At 37.2% G+C, this 23,703-nt stretch overlaps 1 protein-coding gene across 1 annotated transcript in view; it reads right to left on the reverse strand.

The window, feature by feature from the left end:
* Window positions 1-23,703, reverse strand: part of ADCY1 (adenylate cyclase 1) — a 151,450-nt gene that overhangs the window by 55,171 nt on the left and 72,576 nt on the right. Inside the window, exon 4 of the mRNA XM_062496246.1 lies at window positions 12,942-13,053. Coding sequence (XP_062352230.1) covers window positions 12,942-13,053 — 112 coding nt within the window. The remainder of the gene's footprint in view (window positions 1-12,941; window positions 13,054-23,703) is intronic.

A 23,703-nucleotide genomic window follows, 5' to 3' on the forward strand; every position in this document is an offset into this window, starting at 1 on the left:
GCCCAAAGATATCATTGTGAAAAAATGTTATTGCCTTTCCCTTACTATAAATTCAGGATTTGCAATGAGACTTCATTTCCGTATGAACTCAAACCAAAGGACTGATGCCAAACCACTGCTAAATATTGGGAAATGTTTGCATTCTGAGAAACTTTTGTTTCAAATTCAGTTCCAATTCACCAGGAAAGATTATTTATTTATCTGTAAAGGTACACACATTTTTGCATTACCTATTCATTAATCACAGTTTGCAATACAGCATAATCAGTATGACAGACTTGCAGATGAGAAGGTAGTAATTTTGCATTACAAACAAATTTATCTCCTGCTTGCTTGAATTTTTAATTTCTACAACCAAAGAGGTCTGGCTATAACGCTCCCATTTAAAAAATGATGGCATGTGATAATTGGTACATCCATCTGAGCAGAAAGTTCATATCTAAACAGAGAGCACATAACAAAATGCCTTTAAAAGAGCATTTAATTAATAACTAACTTTAACTAATAAATCATGAGGAGACATGAAGAGATGATGGTATCTTTTGTAACTAGACTATGGCAACTTTTACCCGCTTAGAATTTGGCACAGAAAAGTAAATAACCTGATTAAATTAATCCAATTTACAAAGCTGGGATTATTCCAGCAAGCACCATGAAAAATTAGCTGCTGTGGATATGATGGGAGGGGATTCACAAAAGTCTAATTCTTTTCCCAGCAGTGTGCAATATAGACTTGACTTCAGCAATGCAGACAGGGGAAAGAAAAGAGAGGGTAGGGATGGTGGAATTTAAAATTTCTGGGGAAAAAAAACCCAAACCCTAATCATAGAATCATACTTGTCCAGTTTCTCATGCAGGCATATATTTTCATCCAGTCTCCTGCCAACAAGAATGAAAGCCTTCCTGAGCTGACCACATTCTCCACATCACTACCCATATTCCAGCTCAGAAGCAATGATTATGCCTACAGGCATCCTTTTCTCTCGGACATGTCACCATGTATGCCAGCATTTGGGGCTTGTTGCTACACATGCTTCCTGCTGCAGGCATTTCCATACCTCTCCTCTTTGGAAAGGGTACTCACTATTGAACAAGTACTATAAAACAAGAACTACCTCTGTTCATGCATGGAAGAAGGCACTGCTTGGAAAGGTTAGCTAGTCTACTTTTTATAAATTAACCATCAAATTCAAATCTCAAATCAAAGAATAGAAGTATCTTTTTGGGTATGCTTAAGTAGTAGAAAAGGCATTTCCAGTTGTGACTACTTAACATCTGTTCTTCTGTACAGCATGATTCTAAATATAGCACTAGTTATAATTGCTAATATATATTTTAATAAATACAAGCATAATTGTTTTAGGATGATTATCACTGGGGCCCTAACACTATTTCTGCAGCCTACAGCCAAAAATTCCTCACCAATTTTACTCAGATTTTTTTGAAATCCTTTGCTAAATGGTATTATATAAGTAAAAGACTTATTGATGCAAACAAAGTAATATGCAGATCTCAAAATCTACACTGACACAGAACAGTCCTTTTAATTCAAGGTTTTTGGACACTAATCACTATATTTTTTAATGGAAACCACTAAGTTTTTTATTAGATACCAATAGATTATACTGTGAACAAAGACACCCCCCCCCCCCCCCCCTCCAGTTTTAGGCAGATATTGAAGCACTAGAGTGTACTCAGTAGTTAAAGCTGAAGCCTGCTTTCCAAAATAAATTCAGTTTTGGGCCACACTTCAAAATCTTCTATAAGGCCCTTTTCATCTTCAAATTTGGAATGCATGAATTGTGGGCAGGAAATGCCAATTTGACCCTTAGGATAGCCATTCAGAAAAGCCATTTCAGTAATCTGGGGTGAACAACACAAAAACAACAAATCAGTCCGGGATTTCGCCTATTACTGTCTACCTCACAAATAGCTCATTTCTAATGACTTAGTAACAGCCTGGCAGACAGTTAAAGAAAAAAAAAAATGGAATTTCCTCCATTACCACTTTTCTAAGACAATTTCTTATTTAGGCAGGACTAAAGTAAAAGAAGAAAATAAGTGCAATAGTATTTGCCGGAGAGATATTGATCTTGATGGAAGAAAAATGGCTAAATCACCTGCTGGTTTTGAAATCACTAACCTCTTTCTTCCTTATCATATATTATCCTCATTGTCCTGATTTATCAATTAATATACCATAATCTAGAAAAATTGTTTGTTTTCTTTTTCTTGGCATGTGAGATAGACTTCCAGGAAAGAGATGCAGTGCAGCTTTGAAAGAGCCATATTTTTAAGGACTGTTATGCAAATTAACAAAACAACACCCTTCTCTGCCTTTGTTTGATTTCCTCAGCAACTTCCAAAAAATCCTTCTCTCATCAATATTTTTCACATTTGTGATGCTGATGAAGTCATGTGTCTTAGTTACAAATTCCAGTCACAACTGATACAAGCAATGTCTATTTAGAAACAACAGATAATTTGGTTTTATGAACATGATAAAAAGCACTAGAGATTGCCAGAACTGCATTAGCCAGGCAGCTTGCCCACCTGTGGTGCCTTACTAAGATGTTTCCACGTGGATCTGCAGAAATCCCTCTGGCACAACTGTCAGTCACAGGGGGAGTCAGGATGCAGTGGAAGTCCAACTCAGAAAGTGGAGAATGCTTCAAAGTTACTAAGAGCTTTCTTCACACTTTCAGGAAAGCACTTCATAAGGCAGTTTATCCTATCCCTGTTATATAAAACTGGGGTGGGGGGGGCTTTGTTTCAAACAACTCTGAGGTTTAGTTCTTGTTGTAGCTCTTTATTTAATGCATTTTTCATAAAGAGTGAAGTCTGTCAACTCAGACTGAAAATTGAAAATTCAGAACATTAACTCCACATTCTTGTACTATACAAGAAAAATGTTTGATATACCTGGGAAAAGGTTTTTTTTAATAAAAATGGAAAAGATTTTACAGTTTTGTTTTTTTAAAAAGTTTATTCATAAATATACATACACTTATATATGTTGTCTCAAAGAAATAATAAAGAAGGTGTCAGACTTCTCCCAGCAAAAGCTGTGAGCATGACAGTCAGAATGTTCTCTTGAGCAGAGAGATCGTACTGAATAAGTGCAAAGTCTTTTAAAGGAGGATATTTCTCAAGTGTCATTGCAACAATCCTTATTATCACTGCTGGAACTTTGTTTTTATTAATAGGCTGTCCAAGTAAGTAATTGTTATATGAATAGATCTAAAATCAAGATCATTTTTTGTTGCTTGTAGCTCTTGTTTCTTTAAAGCTTTTATTTATTTTGGAGATGACAAACGCTAATGCCAGAATGGTCCTCCTTCTGTCATTGCAACAATCTATGTATTTGGACATAGCCATGTGTCATCATAGTATGTGGTACCTTTAAAAGTGAGTCAAAAAGGAAGGTCAGAGAGAATACAACTTTAAACCACAAGATTTTAAAAGTGAAAACATTGAACTCCATCTTGTAACTAAATTGACTGCAGTGGAATTGCACCAAGGCTGAGTTAGATCCTGTGTAACTTAACTGCAATACATTTTATGCTTATTATATTGATCCATTTCTTTTTCTGCAAGTCTGAAAGCAACTTTATCTGCAGGTGTGTTTTCCAGACTTTTATTGTCCTCACCTCCTGGAGTCACAGTCTATGAATAGGCGGGACTTTATTTATCCATAAATTAGAAAGACTGTTTCTTGCCATTCATAATAAAAACTGCATCATCTAAGGTTCAAAAAGTTTCTTTACCATACATATCCAGCCAATGTGGATTTGGTCATGCTTTGCAAAGTAAGAGAAAGGATTAATAGGGCCTACAAAAAGATGCATAAATAGTGTTTCCTATTTTCCTCAACTCAGACCCTACTAGAATTGGAGTCCCTCATAATGATATGGACTTCAGAAATATTAACATTTTGTTTTGCTTAGCCTGCATAAATGGGAATAGGAATTTAATCACTACCTCCAATGTTTAGTGATTGCAAAGTTAGAGTCTTAAAGAAAGAAAAAAAAAGGAAAATAGAAAACCAAGGACCATACCAGTTCAGGTTCAGCTGTTTAAATGCTGGGGCAAAAGGGAAGAGATTTATTAGGCCTGGAATTACAGATGGCTTTATGATTTCAGGGCAAGGCTTTGCTGTACATCAGACTTCAGCTGTGGTGAGATCTCCAGATACTTACTGGGCATAGCTGCAAATTAATACAGGAGCAGCCCTACACTCAGAAGGAGAGTGGAATGAGATGGATGCATGGGCAACACAGGAAATTATTCTGGAGCTCACAACCCCTTAATGCCTCTGTGGGAGTCAAAAAATGGCCCTACTCCCTGAAAAAAATCTTGCTAGCTCAATATTTTCTTCACATATTGAAGAGAAGTCATGGATAGACAGAAACCACTAAATGCAATTTTCTGACGGTTCAGTTTTCACTGAAGTAGAATTGACTCTGGGGCAAAATGGTGAACTATGAGGGCTGAAGAAGGAACACAGATGAACTTTCAGCTCTGCTGTCAAGTACTTAATCACTGTGGCCAGGCAGTGCCAGAGAGGGGCATGGTCATCTTCCCTTACAGATGTTCAATGAGACAAAAGAAATATCAGTGTCCCTCAGGAAAGGAGCCTCCGTGGAAGCATTTGTGGGTTTTTCTCCCTTCATATTTCTTTCTTCTTCTTTCTTCTTGGATTGTCAGTCACTTTCATTTGGAAAGCCCCGTTCCAACAGCTTCCTTTGTTGGAGGAATCCTCTGAATTGTCTTTATCAGGTAGGCAAAGGGGATCAAATTTTCAGTCCATATTAATCACTATGGCATTACGTGTTTCAGGGGAACTAGATTAATTTATGCCAGCTGTCCCTCTTATCCTCAAGGACCCAATATATAATTCAATAATCCAGGCAAACCACATGACAGTTACAGACCTTTCTTAGTTTCTACTGTGTAAAATGACTACTCAGGCAAAATATTCAAAGCATCTCTAAAACTCCCTGATGACAAAAAAGAGCAAAGAAGTGCATTCCTTATTTATCTCTCTTCACAAACCTAGAACTTAATTCTGCTTCCAAAGAGGTCTTGAGAGAGGACAAAATAGGATTTACAACCGTTACTACTGCATCTTATTTCCAATGTGTATAGCATGTGCAGCATATTTAACATTCGTAGCACTTTCTGCCAAAATGCTATTAATCTCAGGAGAAAATTGGATTAGAAAGCTTTGAATCACTCTCGAAGTAATCATTTACTACAGATGTGTGTGCACATGCAAAAGACTTGAAGAAAGAATTGTGTCTTCTGCTACATCCGCTGAAGATGAAATGTCTCTATTCAATTCCATTACCATTGCTTATTAGATTGGAACAAAATCATAAAGGCCTATATATTAGCTATCATACAGTACAGATATATGCATCCATCCATATATATGTGCATGTATGACATGCAGACACACAGTTCTGCAAACTTACCTACATCCTCTTGCATATATACACAGCATATGGGATAAAGGCAGATTTTAATATTCATTCTCTGCAGTACTAACCGAAGTGTCTCAGCCTGATAGCTGTGGGCCAGACACCAGTTTTGAGCTCCCCCCTTCCAAAAGATTTGAATACAGACTGGTAGAAGATATTTGGGTGTTGATACCTATTTCTGGAATTACTAATCCACTCCTTCCTTAAAGCAGAGACAGTGACTGTCTTACTGCTCCAAGAGCCTTTGGAGCAACATAGTGTAGTCTTTGGCTGTCAGGAAAATAGTGAAGGACAAATCACCCTCTTTCAAGGTCGTAAAAGAAAAGCTGTATAAGTTTAACTAAGCAATGCTGTACCAAGTTATTGAGTTCAGTGCACAATGACAGGAAGAGATTCTTTGTAAGTAATTGCTTTACATTTTTTGACATTGATACCTTCTTAATATATTTCATTCTCTTCTAAAGTTAAATGAAACCTAAAAAATATTTCTATTTTTTCACTCAGCTGTAACAGTTTTGTGCACCAAAGAGCTTTAGAGAAAAACAAAACTGAGAACATTCTGTGGAAAGTACAACCAAGCAAATGTGTCCTAGACTGTTAGCACTACTCTCAAAAGACAGCTACGTGCAAAACAAGAGGAAAATGTGGGTTTAGATTGGCATGAAAATCTCTTCAGAACTCTACCTCAATATCCCTTTGAAAATTTCAGTTTAAAACCTTTTGCCACTTTGTCCTACAGGACTTGGTAAAGTACTTGCTGACTTTTTTATAAGCTCCCTTTTATACACTGAAAGGAGCCTTCTTCTTCAGGCAACCCTTCTAGTCTTTCTTCACAGGAGAGCTGTTCCATCCCTCTGATAAATTTTGTTACTCTCTTCTGGACCCACTCTAAGAGATCCAGGTATCTCTTGTGCTGAGAGCCCCAGATTGGGATGCAGTTTACTCACACCATCTGCAACATTCATTAATGACAGACAACAATTTCACTTATGATATTTCTGGTTTTTTTCAGTAAAACAATAGAGATCTAGCAACATATTTTCTCTGAGTAGCATCCAAATCTATTTTTAAAACTGTACTGAATGTTGGCCACAATGTAAGAGTTTATTGAAACCATCGACTTAGATAAACTTCACAGTCAAATCCTAAGGGTAATAAAGTGATATGGACATTACCACCAGCTCTATTATATTGCAGTGTGCCAATAATGATAATGCACTTATGAAAACTGTGGAGCCTATCAGAAAATTTCATTGAATGTTGTCAATTACTACATACATATTTTACCATTTCCCCCCCCCCAGGTTTTGAAGTGTGGGTTTAAAATTTGAAAGAACTATTTTAATAACTTTTTAATGCAGTAAATCTTGCAAATAGTAACTTTATAACTAACATTAGTTCTTGTACATCTGCTAGTCCCAGCATAAAAAGCCTTGAGAATGAGCTAACTGAAAAGCTCCATAGAGTTAGATTAGGCAGAGTAATGGAGACATATTTATTGCAAAAAAGAGTTAGCATAGACTTAAAAAGAAAAGTTTCTACAGTGGCAGAAAAAAAGAAAAGAAAACAAATGCAGTATAGGAAATATAGGAAGTGCCACAAAAAATTACTTGATAGGCTCTGATTGAGGAAATCTGGCCATCTCCAGAAGAGTATTTGTAAGCTTTTAATTTAGTAATGTCTTTGTGAAGTCATTACAAATTATCTACCACGATGGGAGTGACATTATGCATGAACAAATGTAAAATTATTCAGGATAGCTTTAAAAAGAATGACCTTTTTTTTCAAATGCTTTCCTTCTATTTTATTGGCAGTTATATATTTTGACCTAAAATGACCTAACTTTTGTCTACATTCTCATTCTTACAATAAATTCTTTCCTTACTTCACATGGAGTGTAATTTTACAAAAGTAAAATGTTGAAATGTTTATAGCTACATGCATCAGCTGTATATATTAATTTATTTGGAAATTAAAAAGGATTTTAGTAAGCATATTTTATACAATCATCATGACTGATACACATGCTTGTCTCCTTCCTAGGTTTTAACAATTATCCTTTTAGATTCTGTCTTTTTATGAAGATATAGTCCAGGAGAAGCAATACACCATAAATACACTATAAAACATTGAAAAATTAAGCTCTAAATTTCAGGAAATGACTATTTTTCCAGATTCCAGAAATACTTTTCTCTATGCTAACTGCACAACAGGTCAAAACAATAAGTGTCAGTACATATGCCCACACTTCAAGCACCTGAGGCTGATTGGAACAATCCAACACAGTCCTTTACAAAGATGCACACTTCAGATTTGCAGTATACGAACTCAGGAACAATTTGGTAATTTACTATAAGCATACAAATGATTACAAGAATTGTGACAAAGAATTAGCATAACAAGCCCAGTATCCTCTCACTTACAATATAATGTAAAATAGGCAAGACCTACTTTCTGGGCTACTTGCCCATTTATATGTTCCTACACTATTTAAATTGTGTAATGTTAATATTTTCCCTAGAAAACTGTCCCCAGATACTTACTTCAGCTTCGCTCCACGCACACATCATTACTGTTTGATCCTAAAGAATTATAGGCATATTAAGACCACTTTCATTTTAAGAAAGTTTACTTCCTTAGGTCACTTCAGGAGATGTCTCCAAACTGGATTTAAACTTATGTGGTGATCTGCCTCAGTGCCTGTGCTGACTTTCAAAGGGAACTGAGGAAACAAGTCTCCTTAAAATTAGCATTTATAAATATCCTGCCCTCCAATGCACACTAATTTTCACAAAGAAGTGTTACATGCTGCAAGTTTATACTTATGCTCTCCACCACCAATTTACCCATCTTAAACAGTCCACAAAACTTTGTTCATTTTATATTTTAAAAACTCATCATAATTATCTTTATATAAACTAAAAGCATTATATAGATGCAATATAAACAATCATTAGAGTGATTATTTCTAAGAAAATCTGTTCAATGCTCAGCAAAGAACTGACTGTTCTTGACACAGTTAAAAAACACACAAGCTGATTAAAAATATCTACTGATTTTTGTCCAAGGCTCAGAAACAATGTTTTTCAGTTCAGTATCTTTGAGCTTGAACTGGTAGAAAGAGACATTTCAGTAATGTTGGAATATGTAAAGTAAAAATTGTTAAATGTTAAGAAGGCAATCAAGGAAGGATACTAAATTAAAATGGAAAGAAAAAAAAATAAGCTCAACATGACAAAGCCTGGAGGTATTCATAACTGTAAATGGAAAGAACAAGGAAGGGGTGTGTATTAGTCTATGAAATGGATGAGATACCAAAAGTGGCATGAAGAAATTAGAACTTTCATTCAGAATATTAAAACCTTCTTCTAGTGATGTCCTTTGAAAAGCACCTGAAATTCTTTTATACTTGTCAGCTTGTAAATGAAATGTCTTAGAAATCCAAGATACAGAAAGATGGATGCTAAAAGGGAAATAGCTGAAGCTCTAAAGACAAATATTTAATTCTCCATGTAGATTAGATGCAGGAAGTATGTGAGAAAAAAAAATCTACCAAAGAAAAATTCAATTAAAAAAAATAAGAACTTCTCTAAAAATCAAACCTGTTTCATTAAAATTCAGGATACTGTATAACTGCCCTTTCTATTAAGATGATATATTATGAGTAAAATATATGGGACATGTCTAAACTACATCAAAACATAGTAGAACTTTGACCATGACAGCATAATGCAAATGATTGTATCTCATTAAAATTGAAAGCTAACTTATCAAAGGTTGATTGCAAGGCATGTGAAGACCTCATTCAAAGATCAGTTGCTTGCTGCATTTATTGATAATATGTAATACAGAATTACTGTCAGCAGGGCCAAATCTGAGACTGCACAAAGCTACTCTTGTTTAGTGGGAGGAAACCAAAAAACTTCAGAGTAACAGTCAGAACTAAGTAAACTAAGCCTGAGCAGCAGATAAAATCCAACACAAATTAATCCTTTTGAGTTGAACTATTCATGGGCCTGATGAGAAACTTCACCAAGGAAGGTGACTTGTTATTGTTATGTCCCAAGAGAATCCTTGCGTGGACAAATTCACCCAAAATGCTTGTATCAGGGTGCCTAAAGACAGTGACATTATAAAACTTCAGTAACCAGACATACAAGTGAGCTCTGGGGAATTCATAACAGCACCTTCCCATGTGGATTCTCTGATGTCTGTCTAAGATAAAGTCACACTCCTGCAAGGATACCAATAATGACACTCTTTTTTTTTTTATATTTCTCAGACCCACGTTTCTTCAAAGTGATTGAAGTTGGCCTTAGGACTCAAAAATTACTGAGGAGACCTCAAAATCCCATATGAAATATGATTAGCTAAGACTGTTTCTTTAAGAAACCAGACAGTGTTATTGTTAAAAAGAAAATGGAAATCATGCCTTCATTTGCAGGGAGCATCTGGACAACGCTCTTCATCATATGGTTTAGTTTTAGGCAGTACTGCAAGGAACTGGGCTTTTGATTTGATGATCGCTATGGGTCCCTGCCAAGATATTTTATAATTTTATGATTTTAAATACTGTATTCTGATTATCTCCTCCCTAGCACTCTTCCAAAAGACTCAGTGATTTGCAAGGTAAAATAATGCATGGAAGATAAATGTTTAAAAGACATTCTTTTTCTAGAGGTGAATAGACATGAAAGGATATGATAAAAGTACAAATGAATTCTAAAAGGGAGTAGTAAGATCAGGATTTTTTTCTCTATACTAACAGAATGCTAAAGTACATTTTCAAAGGAATTTCAGAACTCTGTCATGAGCTGTAACTATATCTGAAGCTATTGTGATTTTAAAAAAAAGGAGTAGCATTTCAAAGACAGTAAAACTAAGCTTCTTGCAAAAAAAAAAAATCCCCAAAAAACACAAATCAAAAAAGCATCTAAAGAAACAGCATATGGAAAGAGAGAAATAACTAACATAAAAAGCATAAAACAGCTCCTAAATGTGAGAAGGACAAAGTTTAGCAGAACTATACTGTCAAAAAGCAGTGTGTTAATGTACCAAAATGTCAAGATTCATCTTGAGGCTCCCAGCAAATGTATGCTGCCTTATGCTTATTATACTTTCTACAGTGGTGACAGGGCTTCTCTTAACGCATTATATTTTTAAGACAGGGCAATTGTTTCAAGAAAGGTAATAATAAACTGCACCTTCCAGTTGACATTGCTTCCCAAGAAACAGCAGCACACAAACAGCAGCACACAACAGGCACACTCACAGATCACACTTTAGTAATCACAGAGACCCTACCTGTCACTGTTACACTATTCTTTAAAGTCTCTGCAATTTCCTCCTTAATCATTCTGAATACTCAAGCACAGCACGGTTTTAAGATCAGCCCAGTCCTCTGTTTTGACCTAATAATAAGCACCTAGAAGCTGCTTTAACCAGGAAATTAGAATCCTTCTGAAAAACTGTATTTCTCAGAACCTTTCTCTGACTGCAGAAGATACAATTACAAATATCCCTTAATCACATCACAAGGCACTAAGGAAAGCTTGCACGTCCATCCTCAATCACACCTCAGTGAAGCACAATATGAACTAGAAGTACTCCTAGGTAGCAAATCTTCACATAACTGAATGAAACCATGAGATTTTTTTTTTTTTATATTTGAAAAAGAATCCTTGCAGACTGAACAGAAAAACTAAGGCTTTTTTTGCTCTTCTGCTATCTCCAAACTGCTTCTTCCATGACCAACAACTGACCCTGCATCAAAAGCTGTCATTTGTCTGGTACCTGCCTTCTAGTGTCACTGACACCTTCAGCTGGCAGCACATGGCCATGGGGAAGGGAGCAAGCACAGTTGGGCAGCCATGTCCCTGGCTTCAGGGCCATGACACATCATATAGGCTTATCTATTTCTGTGTGCACACATGTGATCTTGTATTATATTGCAGTACTTCCCTTTTACTACATGGCTCTGTATGTCACGGCTACAAAGACTCCGCAAATGACAGCATTGTAAGTTTTAAAAGAGCTTATTAGATGTCTGGTTGCCACATAAGGGATGAAATTCAGTAATGAAATTAAAATGGAATCAAAGTAAGGAGGATATTTGAACTTCTTACACCACTTAAGCTCTCGAAAATGACTAAATAGAAGCCCATTTGTATTTCTGTGGCATAATCTATGACGTACTCTGCGCTGAGGACCTGTGCTCTCTATGAGACACTGCCAGTAGTGGCAGTAATCAACTGGTTATACAAATTCATGCCTAAACCCCCTAGAATTCCACTGCATCTCTACTAAGCATCTGCTTTTCTTGGAAAAAAGGGAACATGCGATTTTTTTTTCTGTTATGACTTGAATATCTAGTGCAAATCAGAACATAGCACTCCATCAAAGGAGAACTCACTTAACTAAGAAGAGGTCTTTCTCAACCCTAGCACCTTGTGGGGCAGAAGTTTTCTTTCTCCTTGGGGTCCTTGAGAGCTGTTTATCAAGAGGGAGATTTAGATGCATAATGTCCACATGCCTTAGGTCTCACGTGAAAGACTTCACCGAGGAGAAGTGAGTTTGGACTGAAAAAAATGTGGATGTTATTTATGTCAAGGGCCTAAACAAATATTTTCTTTAGACTGCTGCACAGAGTCTGAAGACAAAATAGCTAGACAGTAGAGAGCATCCCTTATGTGGAAGAGTTACTTCTCAGCAATGAAGGTTTTAAGGACAGGTGGCAAATAAAATAGATTTGATGAAGTTCTGCTTTGTTAGGGGGAAAACACATTTTCAGCATCTTGTTAAATGTAATTTGAAACAAGATATGTGACTTTTTCTGGCTCAGCAATTCCTCTCATTTCCCATCAAATGTTTCTTGTCAAATTAGGCTGCTTGCAGTTATAGGCAGGGAACATTTCCCTCATTTTCTCTTCCTTAGGGAATCTAGCACAATATAAGTGCAACAACAAAAACATAGGCATCAATTTATGATATGGATCCTATTTTGCCTACAAGAACCTCTCTGAAAAGCTACCATAATTTCTGTTTCAAGGAGTACTCTCTGTGAAGAATGAATTTTACCCTCTAGCTTCCTATTATCACAGAAGGTCTTATGCCATACTGCCAATATTAATATTTTCCATTTTTCCGATTTTTTTTAAAATGAAGGATAAAAAAAGTAATTATTGAAAAGAAATTCTCTATTCTATACAAACAAAACCAATGAAGAACACTGATGGACTGCATCAAGGGGAAAGAAAAGTATAATTTAAAATAGCATGCTTCTTTACTAAACAGTTAAAAAGATTGTTTTTTCTCTAGAATATTAATAAAAGATTGAAGTTTTCAAAGTTCATGACATGGGGCTAAATGAGTCTATTACAGATTTCTAGCATGTATAACTGATGCATCATTTTTCAGAAGGAAATATAAATTAAATTGAAATAACAGGATTGTACTTACTGTAGCTAATTCATCAAATTTTCCAAAAAGCTCATTCAGCAGCTTCACCAGCTCTTGGGCAGTACACTGTGATGCCAAACTAGTGAACCCCACAATGTCTGCAAACAAAATGCTGTAAAGAAGGAAAGAGACACAGATAAATCAGTAGAGAAAATATCTTCATATTCTCATTACTGTCTCATAGCACAAATGTGACCCAAAGCACAAACTCCAAAAAGTCCTGAAATATTATCAATAAACTGCCAGTTGTAAAATAATTGGAAAATATTCAGAAAAATAAGAATTAATCTGGTGCTGCCAACTGTTGCAGAGAACTCTCAGATGCTTTCAATGTCTACATACATACCTGGCAGATGAGGCAAAGCACCTCATTCATAGAGTGCCCAATGAGTACTCTAGGAGCTTGGTGATCAATGCAGCTAGGACCTTCTCAGCTAAATTGGTTTCAGAGACAGCTTTGCACTGCTAGAGTTCCACAGCCAAACAGATAAACCTTGCATGAGGTTTACTATGTACTGAAAGACAGGGTTAATAACTTAGGTGGAGTAGATCTGTGATGTGGTCTTACAGTAGCTCCCTGTGAGGAGCTAGAATCCACAATGTCAAGCCAGTATTCTCTGCACCGGTGCTGCCTGGCTCAGGTAAGTGTCCAGCTTTCATCAGTATTAACAAGGTTTTAATGTCCAACAGTTCAATCTTCTTTTACAATCCCTGCTAGTCATTGTGGATCAAGGGAGATGTAAGTGCAGGTACCATTGTGATTGAGAGAATAAAAATTCTTGTGTAAATCAGAAAACTGAAGAGTGTGGCACTGTGATACTTTCAACTCTTTACACTCCTTCTGTTGGTAGAAGTGCAGAATCAGGAACACACTGCATTTATCTCCAACACCCAGACTAGAAATGTGAAATAATTAATGAAAGCACTAATGAACCATCTCATGATATATAACCTAGTGTACTTGACATAGTGTAAAACTTAGTTTGCTAACTGCAAGTTGAATTAAACATTATGTACTCCCATTCACCTCAACAAATCTTCACTCTTTAGATTAAAAACCAATGCTAGAAAAGGAGGCCTAATCAGCCTACTGTTTTCTACTCTTCATAAGCAATTCTCAATGCTCCTAATATACTACCAAAAAATGGCAAATACAACTCCTGACTCAGACCCTGCTTCTGTAATTTCTTTTAACCAAGTTGTTTAAATCCCTTGTCCACCACAGCAGATAAGTAGCATATCCCAGCACAAAACTGAGTCATCCAAAATTCAATGACTTTGGTCTACAAACAAAGCCTCTACATTGTTATGTTAATCCTTAGGGCAGTGTCTCCACTCAGTACTCCTTGGAGCATTATGAGAACATTGCTCAAGATGGCCCTGGTTCAAGGAAAAATAGTTATTACATTTCCATGCCATTTAAACATAATAAAAAGGCTTCTTGCAATGAAAAAGTTGGTATTTAGTTAATTTTATTGATTCATGTCTCTGCTATCATAAAAGTCTCTGCTATCATAACCAGTCAAGTTATGGGTAAAGTAAAACGCACTAACAGAGTTCAATAATACCTGAAAAGTGTCCTGAATATTTGCCCTGAAAGATGTACTTATTCTCCTAATTTTTTATTGACGTCCTTGTTGTTTGATGACCCTAGGTTGGTCTTTCTGGAAATTCAAAAGTTACCTACATTCCTTGAAGATTTTTAAGTGCACTTAAATGTGCATAAATATCTTTCATACATTTTGCTTTATGGCTGTTTTTCTCTATGGCCTAAATTCACATCAGAAATTTTACAGTTTAAAAAGACACAGAGGTAAAAACAACTGCAGTTGTTGCAATCCAGTATGTCATGTAGTCTCCTGGTTTTAGTTCAATACTATAAGTATAGAGGGGGAGTGTGGATGTTACTTTATAATAACAGCTTTTGATAGCTTCTCTGCCATTTTACATCTCATCTATTCTACACGTTTTACATTTCAATTGATTTTACTTTTCTATTTCCATTTTAAATATGGTGGCCCACTTGTTTTTCACTTTCTAACCACACATACAATGCCAGTAATATTTCCAGCAGCACCAACGTCCACTTGCAAAAACAAAACAAAAAATAAAAACAAAACAAAACAAAAAAAACATGAGGTGGTGAGGGGGTTAGGCCTTTAAGGTAATAACAGTGTTATCTCTTTGCTAAGGTCTTTAGCAATGGGAAACATCTATACATATACAAAGCAGAGATGTTCTGAGTTTGTGAAAAATATGTCTTTACAGCTAACAGAGCAACCATTATAATGCTGACATGTAGTTATTTCAAAACCTCTCTCTTAGTGAAACACAGAGAATAGGAAACAGGTTCCTACATAATCATTCAGTTAAGAAGAAAGTTATTTTACACACTGGTACCTTAGTAGGTCAGTATGAGATCTTTGTTAAACCTTGAAACATTTAAAGAATACTTAGTCCTCAGCACTTGACTCAAAACACTGGTAATCATACAAACTGTGAAGTCCATGAAAGCACCCACAATACAGAACTGAACACACCACTGAAAATCTAGATAAAAGATGTAATTATGGTATGCTGAGAGACTGATGTTCTTCAATTATGCTTGTGAACTTTTTAATACTGTAGTTAAGTACATGTATACATTTTAAAGCTAATGGAATATGTTAGGTAATATGATTATTGTTACACTTTCATTTTTACAAAATTTCCTATTCTTTTGATACAATATTCTTAAAAAATGCAAAGTATAACTCTCATGTCTGCACATGGCACAGATGGGGAAATGCTGTGAGTAGAAGTTTGGCCTTTTATTAATGAAAAATCTCCTCCTTTTTACCACCATGAAACGTTACAATCATAGTAACTGCTGCACTTTGAAAGTAGGCTGAAATGCCAGTGACCAAACCTTATTTTGCAGTAATCATGGTTAGGAAACAGCCACTGGAAGAGCAGGGGATTTCCACACCCAAAGTGCAACTGGGACTGCAAGCTTGCTGCTTCCATGGTCTGTTCTCTGGAGTGGCAGTGCTGAGGAGAGTGACCCCCCCAAACTCACACATACAAACAGAGCTCAATGGTTCTAAAACATGGCATTGAAACTCAACAGCTGATTAATTTTATTTTAGCTGGTGAACTGACCAATATTATCTCTTCTACTTTTCCACCCATTGTCGTGGCTTAACATAGTTTAGTTTTTAGTTAAGAAAAAAAATCCATGAGCTATAGAAGTGATTCCCTGTAAGGACCTTGTCAACTTCCTTTGGACCTGACAAGGCCAATCAATTGGCTGGTTTGAATACTGACAGCCTCTTAAACTACTTAAAAAGAGCTGGGCATGCCTCTGGAAAACACATTTAAAAATGAACAAATCCTGGTAAAAGCTCTCTTGCTTTCAGCCTTTGAACAGGTAACTGTGCACCAACCGGACTGGCCTCCACGATTGCAGAGCCTGGACAAGATCAACCTTTCGACACCGCAGAACTCTATAAAAACTGCTTCAGTTGATAAAGATTGAGAACAAGTGAACTATGAACACCAATTCTCTCCAAGTTCAAGAAAAGGAAAGGGTGAAGACACATAGAGAAAACAGCATGGAACACTGAGGTCAGTGAGGGAGTTAGATTCTAGATAGGAGGGGACTGAGGAGATGCCTTAGTTTTAGGTGGAAATTCTTTTAAATTCAGCTATGGGGAAGATGTATTTGATATATCAAACTTTGTTTTTTCCCTGTAATTCATGGAATGCACTGGGGAGATGAAGTATTCTAACCCCAGCAGTGAGCAGAAGCACCGGTGTTGAAGTAAGGAAATGTTGAAATTGCTTTAACAGAGAAATGAGAGAGATAAGAAACTTTGTCCAGGAATAGAAGACAACCTCTGTTTCCCAGATGTGGATGAAGAGAACTTTTGTTTTTATGCTAGAAAAGCTCATCCTTAAAATAGTACCCCATAAGTTGACATGGCCCATGAAAGCAGCAGTGAGAAAGCTGCAAGGCATGGGAAGAACTTTCACATTGCAAACAGATTTTCCTTTGCCAGGCGGCTGATTTGCTGTGACATTGAAACCACGAGAGAACTGTTTTTTGTGGAGAAGTCTCCATGGCATGGCAAGAGAGAATCCTGTCCCTGTGTGAACTGAAGAAAGACTGTTTTAGAGGAGGTGAACTTACTGAAACTCTCAGGTTTTGTCTCTTTACATTGTCACTGGGAAAGAAAAGAGGAGATGTGGGAGGAAAAGTGTTCTAAAGGTTTATTTGGATTTTATTATTTTTCTCTTAATTCTTTATACCCTTTAAAGTTTGAGCCTGCTTTGCTTTCCTCCTAATTCTTATCTCACAGCAGAAAATTAATAAATAATTCTAGTGAGTTCACTGGCATTTTACCAGCATTAGACCCACTACATTAATTGGTGTGTTGGCCAGGAAAACTCAGACTGGTGAACCAAAATCACTACACTGAATTGGTGTTTCCACTCGGCTTTTCAACTGAAACTGCCACACCCATCTGTGTCCACCTAGAGCCTCTTCCCACACTACTTCTACTACAAGTATTGTGGGGTAGCACCAACACATACTCTCATTGCATAACATCTAAAAGAAATTAGAGCAGTATCTCGGTATGTGACATGGAGTCAAATTACCCAACTGATGCAATAAACTTTTTTATGTTCTGCTCAGGTTTTTGGAAAGTAAAGGACAAGAAGTTCTTTATGAGGAGATGGCAAAGTCAGCCACAGGGAATGAGAACAGAGAAGAGATTTGAATTCTTGCTATGGCCATGAAATCATAATGGTACTTAAGAGAGAAATTATACAGTGCCAGAATTCCAGTCATAAACCTGAGATGTTTCCAGGGCCAAATATACTCAAATATTCTCAAAGTCCAAGTCCTCACATTGTCACTGAAATTCCCTTTCCTCTGTTTTGGATATATTATTCACACAAAAATACTGAAAGCTTTAAATTTAGGCCATGTCTAACATATTCAGAAAAGTTAAAACAAAGCAGCTGCAGGAGTCACATCAGCATTAAAGCATATTAATCACTCCAGCAGATACCCTCATTCAAGAGCAAAGTAGTCTGACTTCACAGTGACTAAATCTGTAATTGCTATGGAGGTCCAGATCCTCAGAGAGGATTAAACTAAAGTAAACTAAGGCTACCTTATTTATGCATGAAAGATTCCTCATAATGGTATAGTATACAAAAGAACACTTCATAATGATTGTCAAGTAAATTTATTTTTAAAAATGCAAATGCTGGCACATATAGAAACAAGAAGTAAGAAGCTACCAATTAACAATTGTTTCTCTTGATGACCATTCAGGGATGTAACTGTCCCTTCTTCAATTCCACACAATTAAACAATTTGATTCCACAGAATTAATAATGCCATTGGGCACTTTGGTGGAAAACCAAAACCAAACCAAACCAAACCAAACCAAACCAAACCAAACCAAACCAAATCTCCTTTAATTATTCTTTTTTATTAATAAAAGAAGAGAAATGAAAGTGGATGTAAACTGGAAACAAATGACAAATGTTACTTCTGCTCACCCAGCAGCATAGTTTGCACATGACTCAAGCACTGCTCTTCCCCATAAGCGATGGAATATGTAGGTTTGGAGAGCTAGGTCGCAATCACAATGCTGTGGCTGGTGCTACCTGTTGGGGGTTGGTTCTTTCCCTTTTCCCTCTGTGGAATTTTCCCCACTGTCATGCTAAGATACCTGTTGACTGGGCCCTGGTGACAAGGGGGAGGGGAGAGAGAGGAGGAAAACCCCTCAATATCCAAACATCCAGAAGAGCAGACGGAAGGCTCTGGCTCACGCCCCATTTCCCCTGCGGAGTTCGGATGAGAAGGACGATCGCCGCTTCAGTCCCCCATCTCTGCCATCCAGCGCCAGGAGCCATCCTCACTGCTGTCAGACCCTGCCCTGCTGTCTTCTCTCTGTGAACTACCACCATCCAGCACTCTGCTGAGTACCAGGACCCACACCGTGAGCGGAGAGCTCTCTCTCCATCTCTCTCTCCCCCTGGGACAGCGCTGCCATCACCCCCAGCCCTCCTGCGGCTCTGCGGGACCCACCCGCCCCCAGCACCGGGAACTGCAGCTCAGGGAAAAGGTGCCTGCAGCCAGAAAGGACTGGGACTGAGTTACTGTTCTGTTTGTGGGTAATTCCATGGCTGTTGTTGTTCTTGTTTGTCTTGTTAGATACATTAGTAAAGAACTGTTATTCCTATCCCCATATCTTTGTCTGAAAGCTCCCTTAATTTCAAAATCATAATATTCTGTAGGAAGGAAGGATCACATTTTTCAGTTCAAAGGGAGGCTTCTGCTTTCCTTAGCAAACACCTATCTTTCAAACCAGGACACTACCCCACTGCCTGGGGGCTCAGTAATGCTCCACAATCTTGCATGGCACAGAGATGAGAGTGACTAGACTATAGTTCTCCAGATTTTCTGCTTTCCCCTTTCTACAAATGAAGGTTATAGTTCCCTATTCCAGTCATTAGGGACTTCACCTCACTGCCATGACTTTTCAAGTATGATAGATAGTGGCTTAGCAACTTAATCTGCCAGTTCTCTCAGAGTTCACGGATGACTCTACTCCTGTCCCATGGACTTGCACACATTCCTTACATGTGCACATTCCTTAGGCTCCTTAGATGGTCTTGAACCTCATCCTCTCCTGCAGTGGACTTAAGATGTTTATTCTCTCAGTCCCTGCATTTGGTTTTTTGACCAGTGTGGCATGGCTGAGGCACTTGCTGTTGAAGAATAAGGTGTAGACGCTGTTGAGAACTGCAGCCTTCTCTTTGTCCAGGGTAGCCAGGTTTCCTGCTTCCTATTGGAGACAGTCCAAGAAATCCCTAGTCTTTCTTTTTCTTGCAACATATCTATAGAAACCCTTTCTGTTATCCTCAATATCCATGGTCAGACTCAATTTTATCTGGGCCTTGGCTTCCCTAACCTTGTCCCTAATCTCCTGTACAATTCCCATTTTCTTCCCAGGCCACCTGTCCTCATTTCCACTTCCTGAAATCTTCTTTTTTTTTGCTCTGGGTTTGGTCAGCAGCTCCTTATCCATCCATGATGGCCTCCTAGCATTTTTGCCTGATTTCCTCCTTGTTGGATGCATATATTTGACCATAACAGAACTCCAAATTCAACCAGCCTAGAAGTAAACAAGTCCCCAGGTGAAACAATGATAGGTTGGATTTGAACTCAAACAGGGGACACCAGCCAACTCCATTCAATCCTGAATGTGGACATATCGTTAGCCAGTGAGCTGGGCAATGTTGAGACCTCAAGCAAGCAGTTGTTTGAGTGTGGGAGTTTTGAACACCCTGTAAAAGGGAGCGTACATCAATAAATCTGGCTATGTAGCATGGTCCTCGGGGTGACCTGTCATGTGTCTGTCTCCAAAACTCTGGCCCCAATATAACAAGTGGTGACCTGCTGACAGGATTGACACAACTGCCTCGTGTAGAGTGGGGTAGACAGAGGACAGATGTGGAGAGTCTGTCTGCAGCAAAAAAAAAAAAAGCTGCAAAAAAGGGCAAGAAGAGGCAAAAAAGTGGCATGGAGAGCCGCCAGAAGTCTGGATCCCCTTTGTACATAACCGTGCAAATAGAAGAAAAAATGCACCAAGAAACATGACAAGATGGGTTTCAGTGAAGGAAAACCCAATTGTTAAGGTATGGACCCTCTTTTTACTTCATTGGGGGGGTAAAGAATGAGCAACAGACTTTGGAAGCCGCTATGGACATTATAAAGCCCTGGAAACTTGTTTCAGACTGGCTGGAGTGGTTGGAATCTATGGCAGGGATGGCAGTGGAGATGCCATGGGAACCACCCACTGGAACATCCAGCAAGGACAGAGAGTGGGGCACAGCAGTGGGAGAAAGCAGATGCCATCTCGGGTGTGCCGGCAGAGAGGACGGATGAGAAGCCGAGAAGGGACAGCTGGTATTTGGGTTCCTGAGCCCTGCCAGCCACAGGCAATGTGGAGAGCAGCAGAGAGGAGTGGGCCACTCCTAATCCACCACTAGTAACTAACAAACTTATATTTTTCTATCCCAAAGCTTTGTACATATATCCATCAACGCAATACCACTATAATTAACTACAACTGACACACAGGTTTGCATATTATTTTTCCAAATATATTGCAGCATAGTACAACAAAATAAAACATTGATTGCAGTGTCTAAAGACAGTGAATGTGGTTAAATATTTTCTTTGTGTTCCCAGCAAAGTATTATAAATAAAAGTTTCCATAAACTCCACAGATCTTAAAGAAGTGTCGGAAGGATAAATCTGCAAGAAGAGAGGGGTTTCATTAGCAAATTTCAGTTGTAGAGTTTTCTGACTGTATTTTCCACCTGTCCCTTCTGTTTACAATGTCTGTAGAATCATTTTCAAGCTGAAAATCACTAAAACTACCTTTCATATTTGTTCATAGCTAAACCATTCATGCCAATTTCTCTTGAAGTCAATACCAGGTTGCTGAATATAGCAAGTCTGTTACTGCTATCACTAAAATATTAATTTGCATGATTTCTTATCTTTGAACTAAAATATGAGCATGGCTTTTAATATTGGGTTTTTGCAGCTAAGTATGCAGATGCAATAATCACAAAACTGAAGTCACTTGAGATTACAGAAAGGTTAAAAACTATACATGAGAAGGTATTAACAGGAACCTCTAATTAACAAAAATGGTTTTTCTTTCAGTTTTAAGGTTATGCCCTTATACTTTTTCTGAAGAAAGTGTATTAATTGAAGATGCATGATCATCCCAAAAAACATATCTAAATTAATTGGAATTGTTGATTAGGCCATGTATACAGTAAATTAACACTTTCTTTTTTTATTTTCATTCACTAACTCTGACTCTATATTAAACTGTTTCTGAAAAAGACTCGTACGGATACCTACATTATGTTTGTACAATATTCATGGTAATATTCACCTGGCCTTCATCACCTTACAGTGTTGATGCTTACAAACGCAGATGATAGAACCTGGTATTTGACTGAACACGCATATTTTAATTACTCTAAATGATAACAATATAAAAGTTTTGTCATCTTCAATTTGATGATTAATCATAAATTAGTCAAAGAAAAATATGCCATGCAAATCCCAAAGTTATAAGGAAAATGCACATATGCTGTTCACTACTTTATAGAATTTCTTTGAAATTATTTGATTTTTCTAAAAAGTGTAAACCTACAAATACGTTCTAAGGGTCTTATTAAATTTATTTCAAAGGTATTTCAGGCAGCAGTAACATTTTGCATTTCATTTCAATAATGCTTGTTAGTTCCTTTTGTCCATAACTCCTAAGATACTAATTTCTTTCAAATATGGCAATTTACACAGAGGAGTGTTAATATTTTGGTCTATGGCTATTACCCAAAACTGAGTTTTGCAAAATGAATGCTCTTGGAACTGCTGATTTGACAATCTTAAGTACATTTTTGTACAGACATCTGAGCCAGAGCCCAGATAAAGCTGGCTCACTGGCTGGAGTACCTGGAATGCCTTTGCATTGTTCCAGGCATACATTAAAGGTGTTGACACCTGAATGTCAGGAGTGGGAGGGATACGTGCCCCCTTTCCCTGACTAATCTAGTTTAAAACCCACAGCACTAGTCTGGCCAGTCCCTGACCCAAGATGGCTTTTCTCTTTCTCAGATAAACCCCATCATTCCCTAATAAACCATCCTGGCAAACTGAGTCCCATGGTCTGAGTAAGCAAAACCATGACTTACCAAACATACCAGGATTTTATCAGTAAATTCACAGGATTAGAAAGTTTGCCTAATCTGGTAAAAACTTTGGTTTTTAGACAGATATACTGTTAGCAATCATAATTCGCAACAGCATATAAATATTCTAATTATATCCTAGGAGGAAAATAATCATTTTTTGAGCAGAGCTTTCTCAAACTTCTGCTATGCACTTGATTTTAAAATCTGTGTGATGTTATTGTGTTTCAGGAGCAGTGCAGTCTCGGGTTAGAGGCTTGCTTGCTCCTATTGCTGCCTGCTTGCTTACAAAAACTGAGCGAACATATACTGAGTGTTACTGAAGTGCAGGAGAGCAGCAGAATGAGACTAGTTAGAAATATTTCCTTCTGATTGCTTTATTTGAGACGCAAGGCACACTTTTTTCACTGGTTTTCTTTCCAAGGTAAAATGGTTACTCCTTCTGTGACTTAAAATCTCCATTGCTCCTCTAATACCTTCTGCTCATAAATAATAACCACTTATTGATATAGTTACACATGTATTAGTATTGCCTTTCTTCTTCTGCACAACCAAAGCAAGACTGAAGTTTTCTCTCCAGTCTTACTGCTCTTACTCTCATCTAGTAAAAGAAGTGTAAAACTACTTAAGTTTTTAGGTTTTGTGTAATAGTATTTAGTCATATTTTTAAATCTATTTTTAATTGATACCTACAGCGTAGCTTAAATACTCCCCACTAAAAACATGGCCTGTTTTTACATAGTCACCTTCTACATTTCATAGGAAAATTAACTGATTTTTGACAGAAAGCTACCATTTTTTTAAATTAATAACATTTTATACACAAATAGCTTGTTTTATTTATCAATAAAAGAAAATTATCTTAAAATAATTAAACCCCAAACATTTCAAAATATGCATAATATGAAGAATGGGGTTATGCAACTTCAAAAGTCAACAATTTTACAAATAAATTTCTTCAGAGGGCTTTATTATAAACATT

This window comes from Cinclus cinclus, chromosome 1, assembly GCF_963662255.1.
Source record: "Cinclus cinclus chromosome 1, bCinCin1.1, whole genome shotgun sequence".
Classification (NCBI taxonomy): domain Eukaryota; kingdom Metazoa; phylum Chordata; class Aves; order Passeriformes; family Cinclidae; genus Cinclus; species Cinclus cinclus.